Source organism: Paroedura picta, chromosome 10, assembly GCF_049243985.1.
Source record: "Paroedura picta isolate Pp20150507F chromosome 10, Ppicta_v3.0, whole genome shotgun sequence".
Classification (NCBI taxonomy): domain Eukaryota; kingdom Metazoa; phylum Chordata; class Lepidosauria; order Squamata; family Gekkonidae; genus Paroedura; species Paroedura picta.
Window position 1 is genome coordinate 47,968,585 of NC_135378.1, and position 24,161 is coordinate 47,992,745.

The window sequence follows — 24,161 nt, forward strand, 5'->3', positions numbered from 1 at the left end:
AGAGTATAGTGAAATATTTTTTTTTATTATTAAATAAAATCATGTTACACTCACCTACCTTTAATTAACATTGCCGTTAATTAACCTTGCTGTTAATTAAATGCAGTCTGTTCTAGAAGTATTCCATTTAGATCAAGGTCATCACTGCAGTTATGACATCAATTGTCACAGAGCATTTGGAGGCATGCTTCCACATCCTTGAATATGGCCAAGTCCATTATTAGGACCAAAGTCCCAAATGACTGAATACACATTCATCTGATTTACCCAAGCTATTTCTACCCATCTGCCCCACTCCTTTTGTAATATAGTAAAGTGTACTCAAATAAGGCAAGAATTACCCGATAACGCTGATTCTGTATTTATTACAGAAGTGCAGCCTTCAATAAGATACTAGCCTCACAGAATATTCAGACCGCTGACGGCATCTCCTGTGAGGGTAGCAAAGAGTCTTCAAGAAGTTTCAGTCTTGATCAGTTCTACATTCCATTATAAGCAGGTCCTCCTCCTCCTTCAGGTACAACCCAGTTAATATTTTGGCTTGGATCTTTGATGTCACATGTCTTGCAATGGACACAGTTCTGAGCATTTATCTGTAGCCGCAGACCTTCTCCGGATTCCACAGGAACATATTCATAGACTCCTGCAAAAGCAGAAACGTGATTTCACTACAAAAATAGCAGACATTTTAGAATACAGCAAAACTGCTGTAAAAAAATCTGTGGTTTACACCAAAAGTATTTGTGCAATACTGAAGTCATTCTTTGTAGGAGCCACCTTCAGCTACCACAGGTTCATACTCCAAACTGGGGGGCAGGGAGACAGACGAAGATTCCTAGATACCTGCAGGGCAGAAGCGTTGCTCTGGGCCATCATATACAGCTAGATTTTTGCCAACAGGAACACTGTCGTCCTTCAGAGTCAAGTGTGGCGGTTGGTCATGTTCATGATTAGTACCACTAAGAGCCACTGATGATAGCAAGTCAAAACTGATTTTTCCATCTGGTTTAGGATATTCAATAGGTGTGCAGTCTTTGGCTGGCTTTAGCTGCGCTGCGTCTGCCCCTAAAAGATTTAAAAAATCTTTATGAACAAATATTATTTATTTTGCATGAGGCACTGCAATATAAAAGGAACACAAAACTCAACCCTTTTCTAAAAGGAGGTTTCTCTGGGACATCTCCATTGCAGGAACAGTCTAGCCCACACGCCACTAAGGAAGGGGGGGAGGATCTTCAAATTCTCTAAATGTAGTTCTTCATGCAATCCCCAGGGGCAAAAGACAGTCTTTTAGTAGCTATCTCGCACTTGCAGAGAAGAATTTGCCTTCTGCAAGTAGCATGTAATAACCCTTTATACAATGAATAAAAGCCTCACTTTGTCTTGCCTGTGGCTCAGTTTCTTGTGGAAATATTGATGGAATCTCCAATGGACCTTGTGACACGCCACAAGCCATTGTATGGGAATAGCGGGATATAAATCAAATAAATAAATGGTTTTGACTACACAGGAAAGACCTCAGAATTGTGAAAGCTCACAGAAAATGCTGGCTGCTACAAAAGCAGAGGGCAAGCGCAATCAATATTATGCATTAACAAAGAGGTGATAGAAAACTCAAAGGCAGTGCTATTTTGCTAGTACAGTCACCACTCCTGTTGCTTTGTCTAAAATCATACTGCAAGTCTGAAAAAAAGGTACAGAAAAGGGCTATCAAAATATATCAAAAGACTGCACTTTCCTTATGACCAAATTTTAAGCATCTGTGCCTTATGTTTTAAAAGAAAACTAAAGGTGGAATATGATAAGAGCTTTATAGAATTATCAGTTTGGAACAGACAGTGAGACAAACTTTTCTCCATTGTAATAATACACTTCAGTTCACTTAATTGGTAACAGAATGGATCCTTCCTACCCTTCTATGAATGAAATGAGTTTACAGAAAGGATATCTGACACCTTTACAATAGCATCTGTGCTCCTGAAAAACAACTGAAGGTCAGGAATTGGCAGTCAAGCAGCAGTAAAATGTCAGATACTATCTACTCTTGCACAAACCCTGACATTCTGGAAAACACGCTTTTCCATAGGAGCAACTCTTTAGAAAATGAAAGACGGGAAGAAGGCAAAGATTCATTCAGAAAATTCACTGAATGCAAAAGGGTTCATTCCAAATAGAACAGGTAACTACTTCATACAACGAAAAACTAATTGTGGAATTTACTGTAAAGCAGGGAATTTGGCAATTGGTTTGCGTGACTTTTTAAAGATTAGAACAGGCTTTCATGAAGCGCTAGGGTTTCTCGATGGCCCTGGAGGGGGTTTCCCAAATGGGTGGAGAAAATGTATGGACAATTATCAATTATTGTTAGCCAAGTTAGCTAAATGAACTTGTGGAGGTGGTATGAACACTAGATCCTAGGGAGAAGCTACAGACGAGGCTTCACGTGCTCTTGATATCCCTTCTCTAGCAGGCTGCTGGAAGCTGTAATCAGCATTGCCTAATTCAATGTTATCAGAAGGTCAGATCTTTGTTCTTCCTTATTTCCCTCCTCCAACTAAAACATTTCTGACACTGCACCAGCCAAAAGAGCAAGTATAGATGGCATCAACAAATATTAAGCTATGATGATGAGTATGTTGCTAGTTGAGAAACACACCTGGGTGTTTAAGTGTCCAAGGCTCCATTCCTCTTAGTATCCAATAAAATATGCCAGTGTAAATCATTCCTCCATACACTCCCAGGACTCCGTGACATGAAGGACGGATGTTCCTAACCGCATAGAGTTCTTTCCATACCCATGACTTTTTCAAACTGTCTTCGTATTCAGGCACATAAAGCCCTTGGGAATAAGAGGGTGTTAAATGTCAAAATAAAATCAGCAAGTTACAATCTCTCTACTCCCATGAAGATGGATAGCTAAATATTTAAGCTATATCCCATGCCAAGGCCACTCCAAAATTACTCATTTAGAAAATAAAACACTAGCAAACAATTGTTGCAAAATATCAAATCAGCAGTACATTACAGTGAGTAGTGCTTAATCCTATACCTGTATGCCAGGATTGAAAAGTCAGGATGGAATCCAAGGACTCTCTTCTGCACTTAATGGAAGAGGGCCCTTTAAAGAGTCAATAAAATTCCTGGGAAAGTTAAAATATTTCCTACTGATGCCTAAAGCCATGGAGAAGAAATACTATGACAGAGGCGCCTCTAATGTGCACCCACTAATTCAAAAGAATTAGAACTGATCTTATCTGCCAAGTTTATATGACAGCAATCATACAGATACCCTGATCTCAGACCATTTAACAATGGCCAGGCAGTCTACACCATACAATATTTGTACTATTAATTCAACTGTTCCAAGTGGGGGGTTAAAGGGGAAACTAGTGCTGCATTAGAATGGATACGGGAAAAGTTGAATGAAACCCAAAACATAAAAATATAAACAGTGCTATAAACACTTTTGTGAAGTGCTGTCTGTGTACTGAGCAAATCATAAGTTTTAAAATTATGCTTTAAGCTATTATCAATTCCTGGACCACCAGTCTCACTTTACCCAAGATAAATGCTTGCAACTAGCTATGTGAAATGGTTGATCATTTAACGTTAGACTAATTTGTCACTTCATTATATATATTTATAACTTTTCCTTTCAATAAGAATTGTTCCTTTCAATAAAAATAAGTGTATGATCCCAAAAATCCTGTGCAGAAAAACGAATTTGCAAATAAAATAATTTTCAACCTACATACAAATCTTAGGATACCCCCAAATTTGATACTAAAAACATTCTGAGCTATAGCACCACATATTCACAGAAACGAGCATTTTGAATTCTCCAACTCTCACATACTTCAAGTACATATTAGCCTGCAATGCAATAGTAGGGTTTATGGCTTTAAATGGATCAGTAACATTGTGGTTGAAACTGATAAATACCATCACCAATTTTCAGATTAAGTGATCTTACCTATTGTTTTTGATTGGAGATTTTCATTAGTTAGTTGGCTAAAAATGGCTTCAGAGGCTAGCATGCCGCTCTTCATGGCAGTGTGTGTACCTTTAATCTTAGGAACATTCATGAAACCTGGGCTGCATCCAGTAAGGACTCCACCAGGGAAGGTGAGTTTGGGTATGGACTGAAGAGACAAGTTAACTGAAGCTGAAGTTAGGCTTGTTGCAAAGACATGCTGTGTAATAACATTTATTTTATTGCATGGAGTGACATTGTCTAATGCTGACATTTCAACAAAAATACGTTTTAAGCGGATAAGTATTTGGAAATATTAAGCAGCAAATAGCAATGCTAATACATCAGCCTTCATCTGCTTTGTACATTCCAAGCCATTATGCTTATACTGGTATGCTAAGCAGAAATTGATTCTAGAGAATGGTACCAGCAACAACAGAACAATATGGTTCTATTTACCCAAGCTTTTGACTAAGGAGTTTATTTTTTCAACAATACTTCTGACCTGGGAAATGTTTCAGATCCATTTCAAGTTGCTTCATGATTGATGATCTGTTAGAATTTCTGAATGCTGGGTTTTAATTACTCTTATGATCTTTATATGTTTTATTTTGTAAGCTGTTATTTCAGAACATAGCAATTTTCTATGAAGTTATTTCTCATAAGTTCAACAAGCCATTTTTTAAAGCCAACAGATACACATTAGAGGTATTTATTCCATTGAAACCTGAATATAATTAGTGCAATACATACATATAATCCCTGCAGACTTTATCTTACAAAATCCCACTAGATATATATATTTGTGTAATTGCTGTACTCCTAAAATTACAACCAATCTATCTTTTTCTCTTTATAAAAACATGCAGTTTTGCTGCAAAATATAGGCCCAAGACAAATCTTTTAACCCTACTTCCTATATTATCTTGCAATGTGATTTTGCTCAAGAATTGTTTTTTTTACCTGGAAACCACCTTCATTAAGTGCTCGGGCACCATAAGCAATCCTATTTCCACCTTCAAGAGTTGGCTGCACAGTGGGATGATGTTTCCACCTTTGGAATTCCTTAAATGGGCTCAAGAAAGGATTTTGATAATCTAAGCCAACCTGTACAAATATAAACAAACAGCATATTACAAAAACAAAAACCCTTTCAACTCCAGAACAAGACAGTATAAAGAAAACTCATCTTCAGATTAACTTCTTTAAAAGTCTAGTATGTTATGACCGTCTTGAGCAGCAGCTGCCCATGAACTCAGCCCTGGTGGTTCACATATCAGGTTTTCTTCTCATATGCCCCAAAATGTCATGCATACGCTGCTACTGATTCTGGATCCAAGTGAGACTTCATGAACCTTTAACACACTTTTCCTTTATTTTTAGAGTAGATCAGCCTATCCACTGATTTGCCACTCAGGAGCAACCTGGAAGTGTCCAGTATTCTGTGGAAATAAAGAGCTTAATGCAGCACCAGCAGTTCATAGGTATGCCAGCTATAGCATCAGGATGGGACGAATCAAAGACTCCACAAGATTGATGTCACTCTATTGAGAAAAATGGATTAAAGGATCTAGTTACCATTAACTGAAGCTATAAAGCATCTCGACATTATGGCCTTAATTATCCAATAAAATATTTCTTTTAACTCCCTGCAGCTATCTTGAGGACTGCAGCCAACATTTTGGCCAAGAATTCCAGTGCACATAACCCATTCCTCACTGTGCTAACCATAAATATAAATCTCTCCCCTACCCCCTTTTTCATCTATCTGCTCTTGTACATCTCTCCCTACACTCATTCTGTCTTCCCCTCTCTGCCGCATGTACCTTCCGCAACAAGTCTTCACTGCCACAACCACAATAAAATCACATAAAAGGGTCTGATCATAGCCACCAAGTGCAGAAGAGAAAATGAATGTTACCGAAGATGGTTTTTTTTTCTGGGAAATGTATAGGATCACAGTTGTGAATTAAGAGGTTTCCAGCATAAGAACAACCAGAAGGGCTATCCCTATAGTAACAGAAAGGGAAGGGGAGCTGCAAATCTCATCCACGCTTTGGAAGAAGGCACATTTTTGGCTGGAAATCCAACAGAGCATCTCCCCTAACAATACTAATTCAGAATATTTTAAGCAGCTCTTTGATAAATGCACACATCATTGTAATGGATTAAATGATGACAGGGAAAGCAACCTGGGACTAGTTTCCATCAGCGCTTAGGCCTAAAGCTTGCTTTGACTACCAATGCCCAGCTCTCAGGAACGCAAAGCATGCTTCACAGGTTTCTGGTGATACAGAATTAGCACAAATGTCAGCAATTTTGTGACAGTAACTGCCCTAAACCTTACAAAAGGAAGGTGTCAGATACTACAAGACGGTTTTTCCAAAAAGCAGTAATATTACCAAGTTCTATGCCCAGAACAAAGGCTGAACAATCAGAAGCTGATTTCTGCCTTATTAATATTTCTACACTTATACTTAGGCATGCAATATTTACTTTAGCAGGCAAACACAGATTTCATATTCATGTTTGCAATGAGGAGAAAACAGTCCAAAGTAAAGTTTCATGGCGAAGACACAATACTTACCACAAAACCTAGAGCCACCAGAGGTTCCCCCTCATTTAAATGATAAAGAAATGATCCTCCATATGTATGTCTGTCCAAAGGCCAGCCAACTGTATGCTCCACTCTTCCTGGTTTCCATTTCTTTTCATCAATAAGCCACAGCTAGAAGATATAAACCCACAGTTCAGCGTAGGCTTCCCCCAGATTTAAACCAAAATCACAATCCACATGTAATTTTCGATTCTGCAGAGTAAGATTCAATGCTGACACCCAAGGCAGTTTGCGCTATGTTAGGATATAACTAAAAGGTTTTTCATGTCTGAATATTTCATAGCAACAGAGTGATACATGTATTACTTACTAGTATGAGTGACTGGCTAGACTACCAAATACAACTACAGTATTTGCACATCGATTATTTGGAGGCAGAAGCAGCAAGTTCTTTTTGTACAACTTTAGAACTCACTGTTAATTAGCCACAATGCAGTATATTATTAATTGGTTAACCTGAACTGGAGAAAATATCTGTTACTTAAATCCTGAATCACACACAGGCAGATATTTTGAAACAATGACAAAAAACCTGCCATCTTTAACTAGAATTTTCAGAATTGATTCTCTAGTATAATATACACGTTCTACCAACATGAGAGCTTAAGCTGATTCATAAGTATGCTATTCCAAAAACTATCAATGACATTCCAGAATTCTAAGGACCTTTATCAACAATGCACCTGTTCTGAAAGGGATCAAAAGATGTATAACCACCCTGAAAAAGAAGAACCAATATATGTAGGCTAGCACAACTTTAAGACTAGATTTTGCTATCATTCCAATACAGAGGACAAACCTAACCTACTTAGTGAAAAAAAAGCCATAATATAGAGATGGGGCCTACTATCAGCCCTGTCATATACCTGGAAAATCTTTCCAACTAGGTTGTGTCTCCCTTTACACAGGGATACAGTCAATTATTCTTAAGGCTAAAAGTTGACCTTAAAAAAGAAACATTGGGATATTTCAATTGGACAGTTATTTACAAGTCAAAACCATCTGACATTTTTTTTTTAATCTGCATGGATTTAAAAAAAAAAACGGAATAAAGAATGCTACCATTGGTTGGGATTTGGTAACCTCAGCTGAAGAATACTACAAATAGTCTTGTTTAAAAACGACTGACAACAGAAATTTAAAAATCATTTAGTTCTACAAGTGACAACAGAGCTTTAAAGAGTTTTTTTTAATACAACTAACACACCTATAAGATTCGTACAGTAAATCAGTAATATAGCAATACCTCCTTAAGTCCAATGCCGTAAGTCTGGGGCTGGCAGCTCTCCCTCAGGTTGTATGTGTTGTACAATTGCTTTGCAAGATGCCCATGACAACCTTCTGCGAATACTGTGATTTTGGCATGCAGTTCCAAACCCCTTTCAAAAGTAGCCTACAACAGAAGAACAGCATTGTTGCCATTACACAGGCAATAGGAAGTTTACTGTGAAGTTTCATAGACTACCATGGTTTGGCATAGAAAGATGAGTCCTCAGAGGAGGAGAACCTGTCCTAAGTGGATGTGATTGCGTTATATATAATATCCCACCGGAGGAAGCATGGGAAGTTGCTAAGAAGATGTACCTGGAACTTAGATCAACAGACGTACCCAAATCCTTGTTTTTATTAGATTTGATTGACATTATTTTTTGGGGGGGGATTTGTTCAATATGACCAATTATTATATTTACAAATTCATGGTTTATCCATGGAGAGTGCATTATCCCCAAATTTGGCAACATTATTTATGTATGATTTTGAAAATATGCAAGGGAGAAAACAATCCATTCCTTAAGGACATTTTATTTTTTACCAGATTCCTGGATGATATTTTTTGATTTTTGGGAATCCAGAAAACTTAGTATCTTTTATGGACTGGGCTAATTCTATCCATGAAATGATTACATTTGATTTTAAAAGCAAGGAAAATAAATTAGCACATTTGGACATGTGGGTAAAACCGGAGGGATCATTGATGGTTACTACATACAAAAGCAGAATAGACAGGAACACTTTACTGCACTGCACTTCTTACCATCCTAAACATTTGAAGGAAAACCTACCATATTGCCAATTTTTATGCTACAGAAGAATCAGTACTGAGGAGGATTTTAATAGGCAGCTGATATTCTGGAGGCTTCATTAAAAGAACAAAATTACCTGGTCCAAATAATCAAACAAGCAAGATTCAGGGTAAATAAATTGACTAAGGAATCACTCTTAAAGTACAAACTGGTTCCCCACCCAATAGAATAGTGTGCAATTTGGATTACTCACGTATAATACTTACGTATAATATTATAATAATAATCTTTAAACACTGGCATCTAATATCCCACATTAAAGATGAGAACAAACCTTTATTAGCTTGGAAGCAGGGTAGGAACATATAGCAGTTGGCAACCCCACCCATATCTCAGAAGTTACAAATCACTTTACCAATGGGAACATATAAATGTAGTTCTTATATAGATTGCAAGTACATGATTGAACATAAGGAATTTTTAATATCCTACTAAGGAATTGACATTATCTGTAAAAGGATTTATTATTTGTAACACATCCAATGTAGCATACTGTATAAGATGTTCATGTAATCTACAATTTACTGGAATTTCAAGCCATCCTTTAAAAGTTAAAATCCTGGAACATATATCCCAATTAAAGCATCAGGTACAGAATGCCCCTCTGGTAACACATTTCATAGGAAAAAAATAATTCTATAGACTTTACTTTTTGTGAGCCGGAACACCTGACAAACACTGAGCTGGAGAAAACAGACATTTCTTCGCGGCTATTATGCCACGAAGCACAGTTGATTTTTTAAAATGAAAACCATGATTCCAAAGGGACTTAATTACAGTCTGGATTGCTCTTGTTTTTTTATAAATGGACTAATAGGATAGATTGGTACACTCTCTCTTTAACGGGTGGAATTGGGAAAAATGTTGAATCATGCTGGGGTATTTTAAATTACAGAACAATCTGAAGGCCTTTTGGGACCTGCATAGACTATAGTCACGGTCTCTCCAATGTCTGTTTGAAAATACAAAGAGACCTTTTAGATGTGGTTGACATAAAGATAAGTATTATTAAAAATTAGGAGAAGAAATGAAACATAAGAGAGGTCTGATATTTAAAATACATCTTTATATTCACAGACATAAAATATAGAAAGCTTGATTTATACTGAGAATTTCTTTATTTCAAACTAAGCTAAGGTTGCATTCATAATGAATGATTATGTTTACATGAAGTTGTAATAATGATGACGTGTCAATGTATTATATACAAGATGGTAACTTTAATTTTTGTTAACACAGAAAACACTTATGTTGGGTCACTGAGGAAGAAAATACAAAAACAACCCTAGAAACCTGTTTTGACTAAACTGGTCTGAATAAATTGGTTAATCACACAGCCATAGTCAAGTTCTTCTCCACTGAATTTTGGACTGGCAGGTCATTCTTCTTGGCAGATACTCCATTAGACAGACTTTCCAGCACCTCTCCAAAGGGACTTTGATCCAGCAGGGCCCTGAGGCCTAAAAGTCCTGGCATGGACCCATCTATGACCGGAATTGCTGTGATCTCCCTCAGCACCCCCAAACAGAAGAGGTGAAGGGCTAGAGCTGAGGCATGGACCAGGCACAGGAATAGATAACTGGCAGCCTGAAGCCTCTTTGCTAAGAAAATACTGGGAGAGATCTCCTTATATAGTAAATATGCTTTGACGGGCACATACTGGTATTTTCAAGTGCTGAAGTAAAAAGTATTGTGAAGTATTGTGCATATGATCTATTGTAGTTGTTGGTCAATAGGCCACCTTGACATTTACCTGAATGATGGAGTCGAAATCTTCTCAATAAATACACTCTCCCAGCCCTTGGAGATAAATGCAGTAGAACAGCATTGGTTGTTGGCTCCATTGGCAATATACTTTTTGTTAAGAGCTATCAGATTGGAGAGGAAAGAAAACAGTTAGTTACCTTAGGTGCCCCATCCTTTTGGATGCCAACGTCATTTGTGGCGATCCCTTTCACACTGCCATCTTCATGGAAAAGGACCTACAGAAATATTTTTTAAAAAGCTATTATTTCAATGTATTGATTCAGGTGCGCCTCTGTAATTTTATCTTTGGTACAACTCCTAGATGTCTAATTGTTGCTATCACTATTTCTACTTTGATATTTTCCTGAAATAGCATGGACTATATGAAGAAAAATAATAATGGTGTAATTATACTAACAGTATCAAGAATGATTTTAAGTCATCCCCCCCCCAATAGAAAACCAGTTATAGATTTTTTCCAAAAGATTTATCACCATTTCAGGTATCATATGGATTTTAGAGTGTGGTAGGCAAATCTTATACATACACCTAAGGACACTTTCTCCTTAACTGTCCTAGCCCCATTAAAATTCTCTTAACAAGCCCTGGTCTCCATGCTCTTGTCTGCAATGGTATGGAAGGAGACAACCAAAGACAGAGCTTTACCAGTAGCAGTACCTCACTTCTGCAGTGCTCTCACATTGAAGACAGCTTAGGTGTCAAGACGAAAAAGTTTCTCTTTACCCAGGCTTTTAACTATCTTTTTATCAGGTGTTTTTTTTATTTGTTACACTATTTACTTAATTTACAGAGCACTCCCTGCCCCCCAAGTCTCAAGGCAGATTGCAATACTTTAAAAATAATTCATTTAGACAGAAAAATATCCACTCCAATAAATATGGCAAGGCTACTATTCCAGAACTCGAAAACAAACAAACAAACAAAACTCTGTATAAGGCACGAGAATGCCATAATACAGAAAATAGGTTGCAAAGAAGAAGAGTGGGGTTTTTTTTGCCCGGCTTTTCTCTACCCAAAGGAATCTCAACATGGCTCACAATCGCCTATCCTTCCTCTCCCCATAACAAACACCCTGTAAAGTAGGTGGGTTGGAGACAGCTTTGAGAGAACTGTGACTGGCCCAATATTACCCAGCTGGCTTCATGTGGAAGAGTGGGGAATCAAACCCTGTCCCGCAAGATTAGTCACCACTCCTAACCTCTATACCATGCTGGCTCTCCAGAAAATACAACAGTAGAATACGGAGGTATAATACAATGATTAAAAGAAGTAGTGTTGGTTCTTATATGCCGTTTTTCTCTACCTGAAGGAGTCTCAAACAGGCTTAGAATTACCTTCCCTTTGTCTGGCCACAATATTAATAATTTAATGATATTATTACTTCATTTTTGTATTGCTGGTACATTGTGAGCAACCTTGAGTAGGACTATGGAGAGGTCGCATGAACATTTTAAAATAACTACGTAAAGGAAATATACATGCACACAAAATTGAACAGCAATATTTGTATCATTACCTCTGCTGCTGCATAGCCTGGATAAATTTCAACACCGAGTGCTTCTGCTTGCTCTCCAAGCCAACTCACAAAGTGTCCTAGGCGAACTATGTAATTCCCATGATTAGTCATGGGAAGGCCTAGTTAAAAGGAAGGAGCACAACACAGCAGATTTCATTAAGCACTCCACAAAATTTAATTCAGTGTTCAGATTCTACCATACTCTTTAATTACACAACCTCTCACCAGTCTTAGAAATGAGTTCACAAATTTTACTAACATAGAATATATTTCAGTTACTTGTCTGATCTATGTTAGAACCATTTAAGCAAAAACATACAGGAATTCCTGAAGAGGTTCTATCTGGCCTCCAATATGAAGATAACAATCAGCTATAACTTGTGCTTCCACATATCCCAGGTAACCTTTAGAAACCATGAACAGATACCTGGAACTAGTTTAGGGGTGGCTGATGGCTAATTAACTGAAACGTAATCCTGAGGAAACGGATATGCTGGGTGGGGGAGAGAGAACAGCTGCACGGCTCCTGGAAAGTATGGCGTCGCAGCCAGTGAGCTCGGCCGTTCTGCTCTGCAGGGGCCCTCCACAGGCTTTTCTACTAATAATAAAAGTTTGTGCAACACTGCTTAGTTATTATCATTCATTTTCTTGAGGGGAAGAAATGGTAACTAGCATTCTTAATGTGGTCATCATTGCAGTCACAGTATGGACTGAGCACCATTTCACTGAGAGATTATTTCAGACATCAGGTTTGCTCATCACAAGGGGAGAGTGCAGCAGAATCACACCTCCCCCTTCAGTTTTTTTTTTATAGAACACATAATTTGTGTGGTTGCACTGAAATCCAAACAAAAAATATCAGTTACAGATAAGCAACCTATTCGTCATCTTTTGTGGTCTCTCTGCAGGCATGTAATGGCTATTAGAAAGGTGTTCTGGTTTGGAGGAAAGAACATGTAAGACGATGAGAAGACAGTAATCAAGCATGCTATACTGAAGGCTGTCTCCACTTGGTCCTCACATATGAGGCATAATGCCTGACTGCATGGATAGCTGACACCAAATAGCTGGTCTATACTGTTCTAGAAAAGGTATGCACCTGCTGAAGCTACTGCCCCGGTCAAACTGGCTGTAACTGTAACAGGAAATGGTCTACATGCAAATGTATAACACAGTGGCTCATTTATTTATTTGACTTATAATTTGGTCCTTATTCATGCCATATTATCAAGCAAATAGGTTTTAAGGCTTTCTGATAGCACAAGCCTGTTCACATAAAATGCCGGAATCTGGCCAATGTAATTAGTTTTCTGCTCTTTCTGTATGCAATAAAGCAGTGGTCCCCAACCTGCCGGGCAGCGAAGGCCATGGCGCCGGGCCGCGGCTCCCTCTCCCAGCCCCCCAACGCAGTAAAAAACTTCCCAGGCTGCAAGCTTGCAGCCTGGGAAGCTTCTTAATGCGGGAGGGCGGAGAGAGGGAATCAGGGCCGCACATCGTGCATGCTGCGCAGAATGCGCCATGCGCAGCCGAAATCGCGCACGCGTGGCACTTTTGCGCATGCGTGAAAGTGCCGCGCATGCGCAATTTCGGCCGCGCATGACGCATTTGCTATGATTCTAAGAACACCATGCATAAAGTCATTTATTTTTCCTTCTTGATCACAAACTGTACCTGGTAGAATGGGAACTGGTATTCTAGAGCTTTTTGTCAATATTCCAAATTTGTCTTCTGTAACTGGAGTAGTAAGTGGAGCCTAGTTAAAAAAAGAAGAGTTTAATTAAAGTTCATTTACTTTTTCAATACACTGAAATATTCTGCCCATTATTGTTATTTAGGTGCAGTATTTTTGTGAGAAGATAGACTCTGAAGAAATGAACAAAAATAAACATACACCTCCCAAAAAAGTGAAAAATAACTCCAAAAAACGCACTTAGACTCCTCGCATTTTCCCTCCTAAATTCAACGATGGTTTTAAAAGGTCTATAAAAACACATATGGCTGACTTCTGGAGGAAATGGTGACTTGAACAGGTGGTTTTATTAAATTCTCCAGACCAATCTCATTTCTGGGCATACTTTGCCAGGACACAAGAACAATTTCTTTCTCTATCCTCATATCTCCCGCATGGAGACCCAATGGACAGGTGAACCCATGGAGGGGCCTTATTTATCAAGCTCCACCGGGTTCTGATAACAAGAATAGTGGAGAATAAGTAGGCTTCTGCTGGCAAAGTTGGCCTTCTGTTTTTTTCTTCCTCTCTTTTTATATTAATCTGCAACCGCTTCCCTCATTTCTAAAAATCATCCCTCTGGCTTAATTTTATTAATAGTGATAAAATTAGTTTTATTTTTGCCATCTGTTATAGGATGTATTTCAGAGTAAATCTGGTTTACTTAAATGATAATACTTTAACAGTCAACCGGTCACAAACAGCATCACACTGAAACAACCCTAAACTATTGCCTTTTACATTTAATTACTACCAATAAAAACTTTGCTACTAATAACATGATCCTATCATCTGTATCTAATACAATCATCTGAATTAGACTCTGTGATGAAAGATAAAATCGATAAGATAAAACCTGTCCTTCAACAAAAACTGGTTATTTAAAACAGGTTGGCAGGTTGGTAGTTTCAATGAGGCCCATCACTTGTCCTCTAGACCAGCGGTCCCCAACCCCCAGGCCGGGGACCGGATCAGTCAGTACCGGGCTGCGGCTCCTCCTTGTCCTCCTCCCTGGCTGCTGCCTCGGAGGCTGCCCTACCACTCTGCCGCCAGCTCACCTTTGGTGTTCTCCAGTGGCTGCCATGGCTGGGGCTCCCCCTTGGCGTGGCAGCTGTTGCTGGCAGTGCCCCCCCAGTGGGTGGCGGGAAGGCAGGGGTGCTGGCAGGAAAGTAAGTGGAGCAGGGGCTCAGGCAGTGGCGACATCCCTCGGCAAAAGACTACCCCCCCCCCCGGCCTCAGTAAAATTGTCAAGCGTTGACCGGTCCCTGGTGATAAAAAGGTTGGGAACCACTGCTCTAGATGGTTTCAGCTGGTGGCTGTGTCAATCTTCAGTAAAACAACTATAATTGAGCCCAGGAGCACCTTAGAGGTCAACAAGGTTTTTAGGGAATGGGAGCCGAAGCTCCTCCCTGATGAAGGGAACTTTTGACTCTTGAAAATGTACACCTTCAAATTCTTGGTGCCTAAGGTGTTACTGGGCTAGAATCTTACTATCAGTTTGGTGTAGTGGTTAGGAGTACGGACTTCTAATCTGGCATGCCAGGTTCGATTTTGCACTCCCCCACATGCAGCCAGCTGGGTGACCTTGGGCTCACCACAGCACTGATAAAGCTCCCCCTCAGGGTGGCAGCGCCCCCCCAGTGGGCGGCAGGAAGTCAGGGGCGCTGACAGGAAAGCAAGTGAAGCAGGGGCTCAGGCAGCGGCAACGTCCCTCGGCAAAAGACTACCCCCCCCCAAACCTCAGTAAAATTGTCAAGCATTGACCAGTCCCTGGTGATAAAAAGGTTGGGGACCACTAATTTAAAAGACTTAATGCTTTGGTTCCAGTATGACACAATATAAAAGAAACACCACAAAGGCCTCTTAATGCACGGTGGCAGCTACTGTGTGCTGCTGCCGTCCCGTTGCACTGGGCCAGGATGCCCCGTCGTTCCCCGGGTATGCCCCAGTGTAGCACATGTGCGCTGAACACCAGGGGCAGAACGTAAGCCGGTACGGCAGGGGGAGATTTGGACGGCCCAGGAAGGGAGTGGGGGGGGCCCAGCCCCCTCCGCAAGCCCAGGTGGGGGCAGGGGGTTGCCCCCACCAGCTCTGGGGCTTCGCAGAGCCCGCAGGGGTGCACAGTGTCCCTACAGGGACACTGTAGGGTTGGGGCTGGGCGGGCTGACAAGCCTGCCACAGGCGATTACACACAGCGCCAGCCCGCCGCAAATTCTGCTCAAATTTCAACAAGAAGATATAATAATTATCAGAGTCATGAACTTGCTACATCCAAAAAAGGACAAATCAAGAAATATTAAAACTCGAAAATTACCTAAAAACATATACCAATATTTGGAAATGCTGAAATTAGAAGATGAATGGAGGATCAAAGCACCTTATTTTCAGATAGATATCAAACATATTCAAGGATAGATATGGGTTAGAAATCAAAAAGCTTGACTATAAATCTAGACAAAGCAGAAATTCAACCGAAGATATTTGCAGATCTTAATGCCATAAAATTTGTCTGGTAATGGAACAGAAACAAATGGGATTAAATTAATTCAAAAGAAATTCTGTCTAAACATCAGGAAGTTCTCAGTGGAACAGGCTTTCTCAGGAGGTGGTGGGTTCTCCATCCTTGGAAATGTTTAAACAGAGGCTAGATAGCCATCTGACCGAGCGGCTGATTCTGTGAAGGCTCAAGGAGATGGCAGGTTACAGCGATAGGGTTGTGAGTGTCCTGCATAGTGCAGGGGGTAGGACTATATGACCTAGGAGGTTCCTTCCAACTCTATTATTCTATGAGTCTATAGGAAGATGGAGACTAAATGATGCCCCTTTGGTACAGGAAGATATAGTAACAAGTGCTAAAAAGACCTGGAGGATTTTTTAAAATAAATAAGAAATATCATTGGCTACAATTTAAGAAGCAAGCAAAGGTTTTAACGGATACATTTTACTAGCAGTTGCCACCAAAAAGAAACAAGAAAAATTAGAACAAAGTAAGATAATGGTAGGAACAATCCAGATTGGAACAGGAGCATAAAAAACAGTCTTAATAAAGACTTCTGTTCAAGTCAGACCATTAGAAAGTAAATTAGATATGTTAGAAGTAGAAAAGTTACAAAAAATTAAAATGTCTCTTAAAAAGGCATTTTGAACATGTGAACAAACCTAGCAGATTCTTGGCATATTGTCTTAGGAAGGAAAAAGAAAAGAATAATTTCAGAAAAAAATATGCCACTAGGCATACTGCCTAACAAAGTACCAAAATTTTTGTAAGAGATATTCAAATATATGGTGATAGCAGCTAGAATTATCTATGCAGCAAAATGGGAAAAAAAAACATTTGTCTGTGCTCAAAACAATGGGAAAAAATCTGCCGATTATGCAGTTATGCCAAAATTATCAACTTATTTGAGAAACAGATCAATTATAAAATTTGAGATTATATATACATATACATACACACACACACTCAAGGCAGCATGAATTTGCAGAATGGCCTTTAGTACGCTACAAGGGCATTACCAGTGTAAGTTTTTTAAAAATGTATGTATATACCATTCTCCCAGTGGACCAAGAAGTTAGTCAAGACATTATATTTTCTATTATTTGTAATTACTGCAGGAAATAAATACAGAAGTAACCCAGTAATTAATTGTCAAATCATTAGCAGTCTCGCTAGTTGCAAAAGCTACACTGGTTAGACTACAGACTAATAAAACTGAGTTAGAGAGGAAGCTTAACAATTGAGTAATCTCACCCCTCGCTCTTTCCAGTCTGGGAATAGTTCCTCCAAGGCACGTGGTTCTAGGCAAGCTCCAGAAAGTGTATGTCCACCAAGTTGAGCTGCTTTCTCTACCAGGCACACACGAATTTCTTTGCCATGTTCGCTAGCTAATTGTTTGAGTCTGATAGCTGCGGAGAGTCCTGCAGGGCCTGCTCCAACTATAACAACATCTGCTTCTTCAGCAAATCTTTCCATACTTACACCTTTAGCAGAACAGTAAGAGGAAATAATGTGTGGGATGAACAGCTGCTTTCAAAACCAATAATCTTTCCCTCCCTGAAGTCTGATCTGAAGGCCTAAGGGGGCAAATAATATTGTAATGATCCAAGACAAGGCGAGCGAGGAACAAAATGCTATCCTTAAGGGATCAGTTACTATTATTTCTTCACTTCAGTTAGTGAAGTGACATGGTAGTTTAGACACAGAGCAAAACTGCATCCTTTTAAGACCACTGACATTTAGAAGACCTGGTTAGGACCACGCTGCAGGGCACAAAATAGACATAAAAAGCCCATCCAGCATCTTGGGAGAGAAAGGAGAAAGGGCAAGTGTACCAGTTAATCAAAGCAATCTCCAAATTTTGTCTTCATTTCTCCAGAGTATTTCTTCAGGGAGAAGTATAATAACTCATGAAGCACAACTTTCTTGCCTCTTGCAACTGCCTCATTCCCCCCAACACACACAAATTTTGTCCTAGGGGATTTCTAAGAACAAAATAGGCAGGGGGGGGGGGCTTCAGGCTGCAACAGGAAGATGGAGGTGAGGAAGCTGTGCTCTGTAAGCTCATATCCTGCTCATGGAAATGCTTTATGGGATCTAAATTCACATTTTTTGTTCTGATATGAAAATTAGCCCAATATGTATTATTAAAAACTGTATTTGGGATCAAGGTTATAGGTTAAGGTACAACTCTTAAAGCTATTGACATTCATTAACAAGATGTCCAATAATGTACAGTCAATGCAGAAACATTTTCTTTCTCACAAATTTATCTTTGCATTAAGAACCACATCGGCACTGTCTGTAACAGATGCATATCTGCAGACATACCCTCTCCAAAATGTATAGCTAGTCTACCTCCTCATATATAACTATTTTAGCAGCCTTCAAAACAAAAATACAGCTTTATTGCCTAGTTACCTGTATCTGATTTTCCGTCACCTACTGTGAATAGGCAAGTAACTGTTCACAAGACTGGTTATTCTACCAATGCTCTTTATTTATATATTTGTTCATTACCTTCCCAGCGTTTGTCTTTGTCCCGTGGGTGAATGGTATAGTGGGTGGTGATGCGAGGCACAGTGGAAGAAGAAGCCCATCTTGTTGCACATAAAGGCAGGAAACAATCTTTTTTTGCTGCTTTCAAAATATTTAGACAATGGCGCGCTGTTGAATTAAAATATTGTGTTACGAACAATTCTTTATTTTAAGTCAGTGGCATTGGTGACAGCAAGAGAATTCTGTTGCCATTTTAGAAAATCTATATGCACAATGCAAAGTTTGCATGAATGACACAGTTAATATCTGTGGTCTTAGAAAAATATAACACTAACATTTGCAGCTTGACACTCAATGTGCCAGACGAGCATACACCTCAACTATATGTGCAACATTGCCGTTGGCCATCTTCTAAGGTAAATATTTTAAAATCCCATATTCACAGAGGCTTGTCTCTGCCCAACAGGAGAGGTGTTTTTTTCACTGTCCCTTCTACAAAATGCACACAGATAAGATTATCTCCCCGCTCCTAATAAAGCTACCAGGTTGTCTGGACAAGATCTGTTTAGATCAGTGGTCCCCAACCCCCAGGCTGCAGCCCATTGATGGGCCGCGAAGGCCTCAGCACCAGGCCGCAGCTCCCTCTCCCCGCCCCCCCCGGCAGCGAGAAGCTCGCCAGGCCGCAAGCAAATCGGCCACACATGTGCAGACCTGCCGCACCTGTGAGTTTGTAGCCCTGCCGGGAGCACAAACACATGCGGCAGGTGCGCGCATGTGTGAAACTGCTGCACGGGCGCAAACACGCATGCACAGCAGGTCCGCACATACACGTTTGCGCGAGGGCTGCCGCGCATGCGTGGGGGGCAGGTCACTCTCTCCCCCCACCCCTTGGCAGTGGTCCGCAACACGAAAAAGGTTGCGGACCGCTGGTTTAGATAAATTATTATGCATATCATTTTTGTTGTAAATATCATTCTGTTGTTCTAAATGAGAGGAGATGGAGGGTTGGGGGCAATTTTTAAAACCATATTTTTGTGTTGTATAGCCATTTTATACCATTTAATCTGTCTTATTCAGTCTAGAATTACTTTTTGATGACTGTTTCAGACTCTGTAAATTTTATGTATGATTGACTTGTCTACTCTATGACCATAACAATGAAATCTGAATCTAACACTGACTCTATATCAGTCCCAAGTATATAGATCAAGTGAAAGCTGATCTAAAAAGCTAACAGCATATCAGCAAAGCCCACCCTTGGTCAACTGACTACCCTTGACCCGTGGCCAATTGACTAGTCAAGTATTTAAAGCATTCATTTTTAACAAAAAGGAACAAAAGTACTGTCGTGATTGCAGGACATTCCAGATCAGAGATCTTTACAATAGTCCGTACCACAGTTCAATTTCAGTCCAGTAGCACCTTAAATACAACAAGAGTTTCAGGGTGTAATCTTTCAAGAATCAAAGCTCCCTTTAAAGGTAAAGGTATCCCCTGTGCAAGCACCGAGTCAAGTCTGACCCTTGGGGTGACGCCCTCTAGTGTTTTCATGGCAGACTCAATACGGGGTGGTTTGCCAGTGCCTTCCCCAGTCATTACCTTTTACCCCCCAGCAAGCTGGGTACTCATTTTACTGACCTCGGAAGGATGGAAGGCTGAGTCAACCTTGAGCCGGCTGCTGGGATTGAACTCCCAGCCTCATGGGCAAAGCTTTCAGACGGCTGCCTTACCACTCTGCGCCACAAAAGGCTCTCACAAGAAGCTCCCTTTGTGGAGAGTCAAAGCTGACTCTTGAAAACTTACACCTGAAACTCTTGATCTCTAAGACGCAACTGGACTCAAATATAACTGTTCACTTGTCCTAAGACTCTGAAATCCAAAGGTATCTGTGCCACTCAAGTTGCATACCTAGTACTGAAACAGCCTACGGATCCTCTGCTGCAAGGTGATCCTTTCATTACAGTCCGTACCAGACTGTCATTCCACTGAGAGAAATCACTCTTTACTCCTGTCTTGTTTATCTTCATAGAATTTGGGAGAACAACCAAGCTTTAGGGCAATTCCGCACCCTTTAAATGTAGTGAAATGCTTACCTTAGTCGTTATTTTCGGGCTCCTCCATATGACGTCACCAACATGCAGTGTCTGTGCAGTAACCAGCCGGCTACATGCTCCATTTTAAAGTACTAGTTGGTGAATCCCAAAAAGTGGATTCACCAACTTATGTAGCGCTAGCTAATGGAGAGCAACTAGCAGGCAACCAGCGGAGGGACGTTATAGAGGCTAAAATGCGCTAAAGGTGCCTGCCTCGTCCCGCCCTCACACCCATCTACCTCTCTCTTGTTTTCAGGGACAGGAACGTCTTTATAAAAAAATGCCCAGCATCTTGGAGCAATGAATAGGCGGACAAGCTTGCAGGCAATGCCAGAAATTTTTTCCCAACATTGTAGCACAAAACATGCCTCTCTAAAGCTCCCCCCCAAAAAAAATCGGGAACGAGATTCTTTAAATTATCGTGATTCCCTAGGGGGCAGCGTTCAAAAAGTGCTATGCATCTATGATTAGATGCATAGGCATAGCAACGGCAAAGTATGCATTTAAAAAAAATATTCCGGGCACTGCGGGACTTTTAAAGCATGAAGAAAGGGGATTGGCTGCCTGGTTTGATTGCCAGGCAGAAGAGAGTCGTGTATAAACTACGTTGCTCTCTTCCACCATTTCCAGCAGTACTTGTGGAGGGTGAGAAATCAAAAAGGTGAGGCGGGGCTGGGAGGCGTGATTCAGCTGGTATAATGCTATTTTTACCGATGTGCAGAAATGCTCATAGAGCGGGAATCTGAATGTGGGTCTACCAAATCTTAGTTTGATGATCTATCTGCTACACTATGTTGGCTCAGGAGCCAGAATGGTGTATTAAGTATTACATCAGTACAAGAGTCCAGCCACTATTACTGCATAACAACTGGTCCTGGAGATTGGATTACTGAAAATAGGTTTATTTTTCCTTTCATATTTCATCCAGAACATCTAAAGGGCTAGGAAGAAAATCTAACATTTACCACTAATACCACCACATCCTGAAATGCAAGGGCTGACAACCACACATGATTATAAATTAATGACTGTTGTAATTTAATTTTGTCATATATAAGTTATGGTTGACATGCAGTGTGTATAGTGACATGCAGTGTGTATAGTAAGTAACTACACCATGCAATGTTTTGACATTTGCTGGTTATATCCTGATCACTGTCTGTAACCACTCACTTAAAGTCAGTCTCTGTGACTTGTGGAGAGCCATAATTATCATCAATCCAAAAAGCCATATTTACTTCCATTCCTCCCATGATGTCTGCACTTAGAGTGAGGCTTTCAGCTAACCTGTGGTGCCAGCTACTGTTTCAAGAGTTCCCTTCTATCTGGCATATTTGACTCCCTTTCTCTTAATTTTTATTATATATTAAAGGATAATTCTTTGTTGACACAGGTATGCTATTCTTCCACAAGTATTACTGTCACAGGCACGCTATTATTATAGCCTATATTGAGGATGCAGGCCCCTTGTCTCCGTGCCGCAAATATACTGATGGCTGTCCAAACAAATCTGTTTTGTAAGAGATCTTACAACCACCTTTGCCCTACTTTTACTTCTCACCAGCAGAGGGGGAAGAGACTGGAAGAGGAAACCTGCAGCGTGAAGGAAACCAATGCCCAGGGCTGGGACTCAGCCCACTCTCCAGTCTAGCCTCTGTTTGTGGAAGAATTCCCAAATCCGTTTCCTCCACGGACATTTCCCACCACTTAATCTTTGTTGGCATGCCCGCAGGCCAGACCCACTCATGACCAGGTGTTTGACACTCCCCGTTGTACACGGAGGAGCCCGACATCGCCCAGAGCTCTACTACTTGTGCGTAACCCGGCACACCCCCGGCAGAAAGCCCATCCCGTTCAGCGAGGCTTGCTTCTGCGCAAGAAGGGCCAGGCGCAAGCTGAGGGGCCGGCCTCCGGGGGTCCAAGAGCGCGAGCCAGATAGTAAAGAGGACCCGCTCTCCGTCCTTCTTCCACGCGGAGCTTGGCTCCCAGAGTTTGCTCGGGACGCAGGATTTACCTTGCCGGGGCACTTGGCAGGCAGGGAACGGCATCGTTCTCGGGCACCGAGCGCGGAGAGTCCCCCTTACTGGTGGTCTTGCTCACTCACGCGCCTGCGCAGCTCCTTTTCTTTCGCCGCCCCTCCCCACCCTCGGTGGTTCACACGGAGGACTCCATGTTGCTCCACTTCCCAACCAGCAGGCGGTTCACTCACACCCACAACCCCCGCGTTGGAGTAATGACGGTTCTTCAGTCCCGCCGGGAAATGGGGCGTGCCTATGAGAAAACGAAACCTCCTAAAAACTACGATCCCCATCATGCTCTCGGCCACCGGGGGTTTCGCCGCGCGCATCTTTGCTGACTAGATACTGCAGCGCAAAGGGCGAGGAGCATCCTGGGAGGAGTAGTTCTTGCCGCCCCGCGTCGAAGAAAGGACGAGTAATGCACCACAGCAATCCTGATAAGCGCTTCCAACTAAAATTGAACCCGATTTCCACTCTACTCGCCCATGCCAGAGGACATATTTTTCACCAAGGTGACCGAAAGGATGTAATGCGAAGAATCCACACGCGCCAAAGGAGCGCCCGTGGGGGGAAAGTATAGTTTTCCCCACATGAGTTTCTCGGGGTTCATTCATGTCGGCTTCCAATTTGTGAGGCGAGTTGAGGTTGGGTGTTACTTTTTCCTAGCTATGACCAGAGCTGAACTTGTCCAGCTGGAAGAAAGACAGGCACTAAATGCACAACCGCGCGGGTCAGTTCGCGGGGACCGAGGCTGCCTCCCGCTTGGAAGTCGATCCACACTCCACCTTTAACAGCAGCCGCCAAGAGCCAAAGTCCCGTATCGGGAGAAATGAGCGACCAATCAGGAACGGCCTGGCCATCTACCTTCACGGCTATTTGGAGGCTTCGACGCGCGATTGGTTGAACGGGAAGAGGGCAGGTTCACGCTCTATTAATGTCGTACAGCCAGATAGCCAATAGCAGGGGCGCCGTTGGACGGGCGGCCGTTATAGGTGAGCGAATTGTTGCGAATTTTAAAAAACCCACAAATATACGAGGGGGAACGGTGACGTCATAATTAATGAAAAACGAAGCTGATCAGTAGTCTGCGTGCGCACAGGCAAATAGCTAAGCCGTAGATGAAATCGTTCTGCAAACTCCTCCAACAATGCTTAACATTGGAAAACTGCTTAAAAATGATGTTTCATTTTGCTCTTTGTGGGAGGTTTAGTGTGACTGGCATTATGCCGTATTTAATAAACTAACTAGCTCTCTGTGGAAGTATATGCTCTGCAATTGAAGAAGATTTGTTTCTGGAGGATTTCAAGGAATACTTAAAAACACAAGGGAAGCCTAATGACCAGATTTAATTAGTAACAAGTTTCATTT

At 41.1% G+C, this 24,161-nt stretch overlaps 1 protein-coding gene across 1 annotated transcript; it reads right to left on the reverse strand.

Annotated features, from left to right (window-relative positions):
- Positions 1-4: 4 nt before the first annotated feature.
- ETFDH (electron transfer flavoprotein dehydrogenase) lies at positions 5-23,022 on the reverse strand. Its single transcript, XM_077300003.1, has 13 exons — positions 22,790-23,022; positions 18,704-18,850; positions 17,438-17,667; positions 13,629-13,710; positions 11,958-12,076; positions 10,579-10,656; positions 7,837-7,983; positions 6,561-6,701; positions 4,937-5,080; positions 3,974-4,142; positions 2,657-2,839; positions 844-1,065; positions 5-643 (listed from the first exon to the last, which is right to left on the reverse strand). Exons 1-13 carry the CDS (start codon positions 22,821-22,823, stop codon positions 480-482), a joined length of 1,860 nt encoding a protein of 619 aa, XP_077156118.1. The 5' UTR covers positions 22,824-23,022; the 3' UTR covers positions 5-479.
- Between the last annotated feature and the right edge of the window lie 1,139 nt (positions 23,023-24,161).

Excerpts from the sequence above, each read along its gene's own strand:
- ETFDH (XM_077300003.1), bottom strand. The coding sequence starts at position 22,823 with ATGCCGTTCCCTGCCTGCCAAGTGCCCCGGCAAG. Across the intron at positions 18,851-22,789 it reads CTGCCAAGTGCCCCGGCAAG|CGCGCCATTGTCTAAATATT; the intron begins GTAAATCCTGCG and ends TTAATTCAACAG. Across the intron at positions 13,711-17,437 it reads CAGACTGGAAAGAGCGAGGG|GCTCCACTTACTACTCCAGT; the intron begins GTGAGATTACTC and ends TTTTTTAACTAG.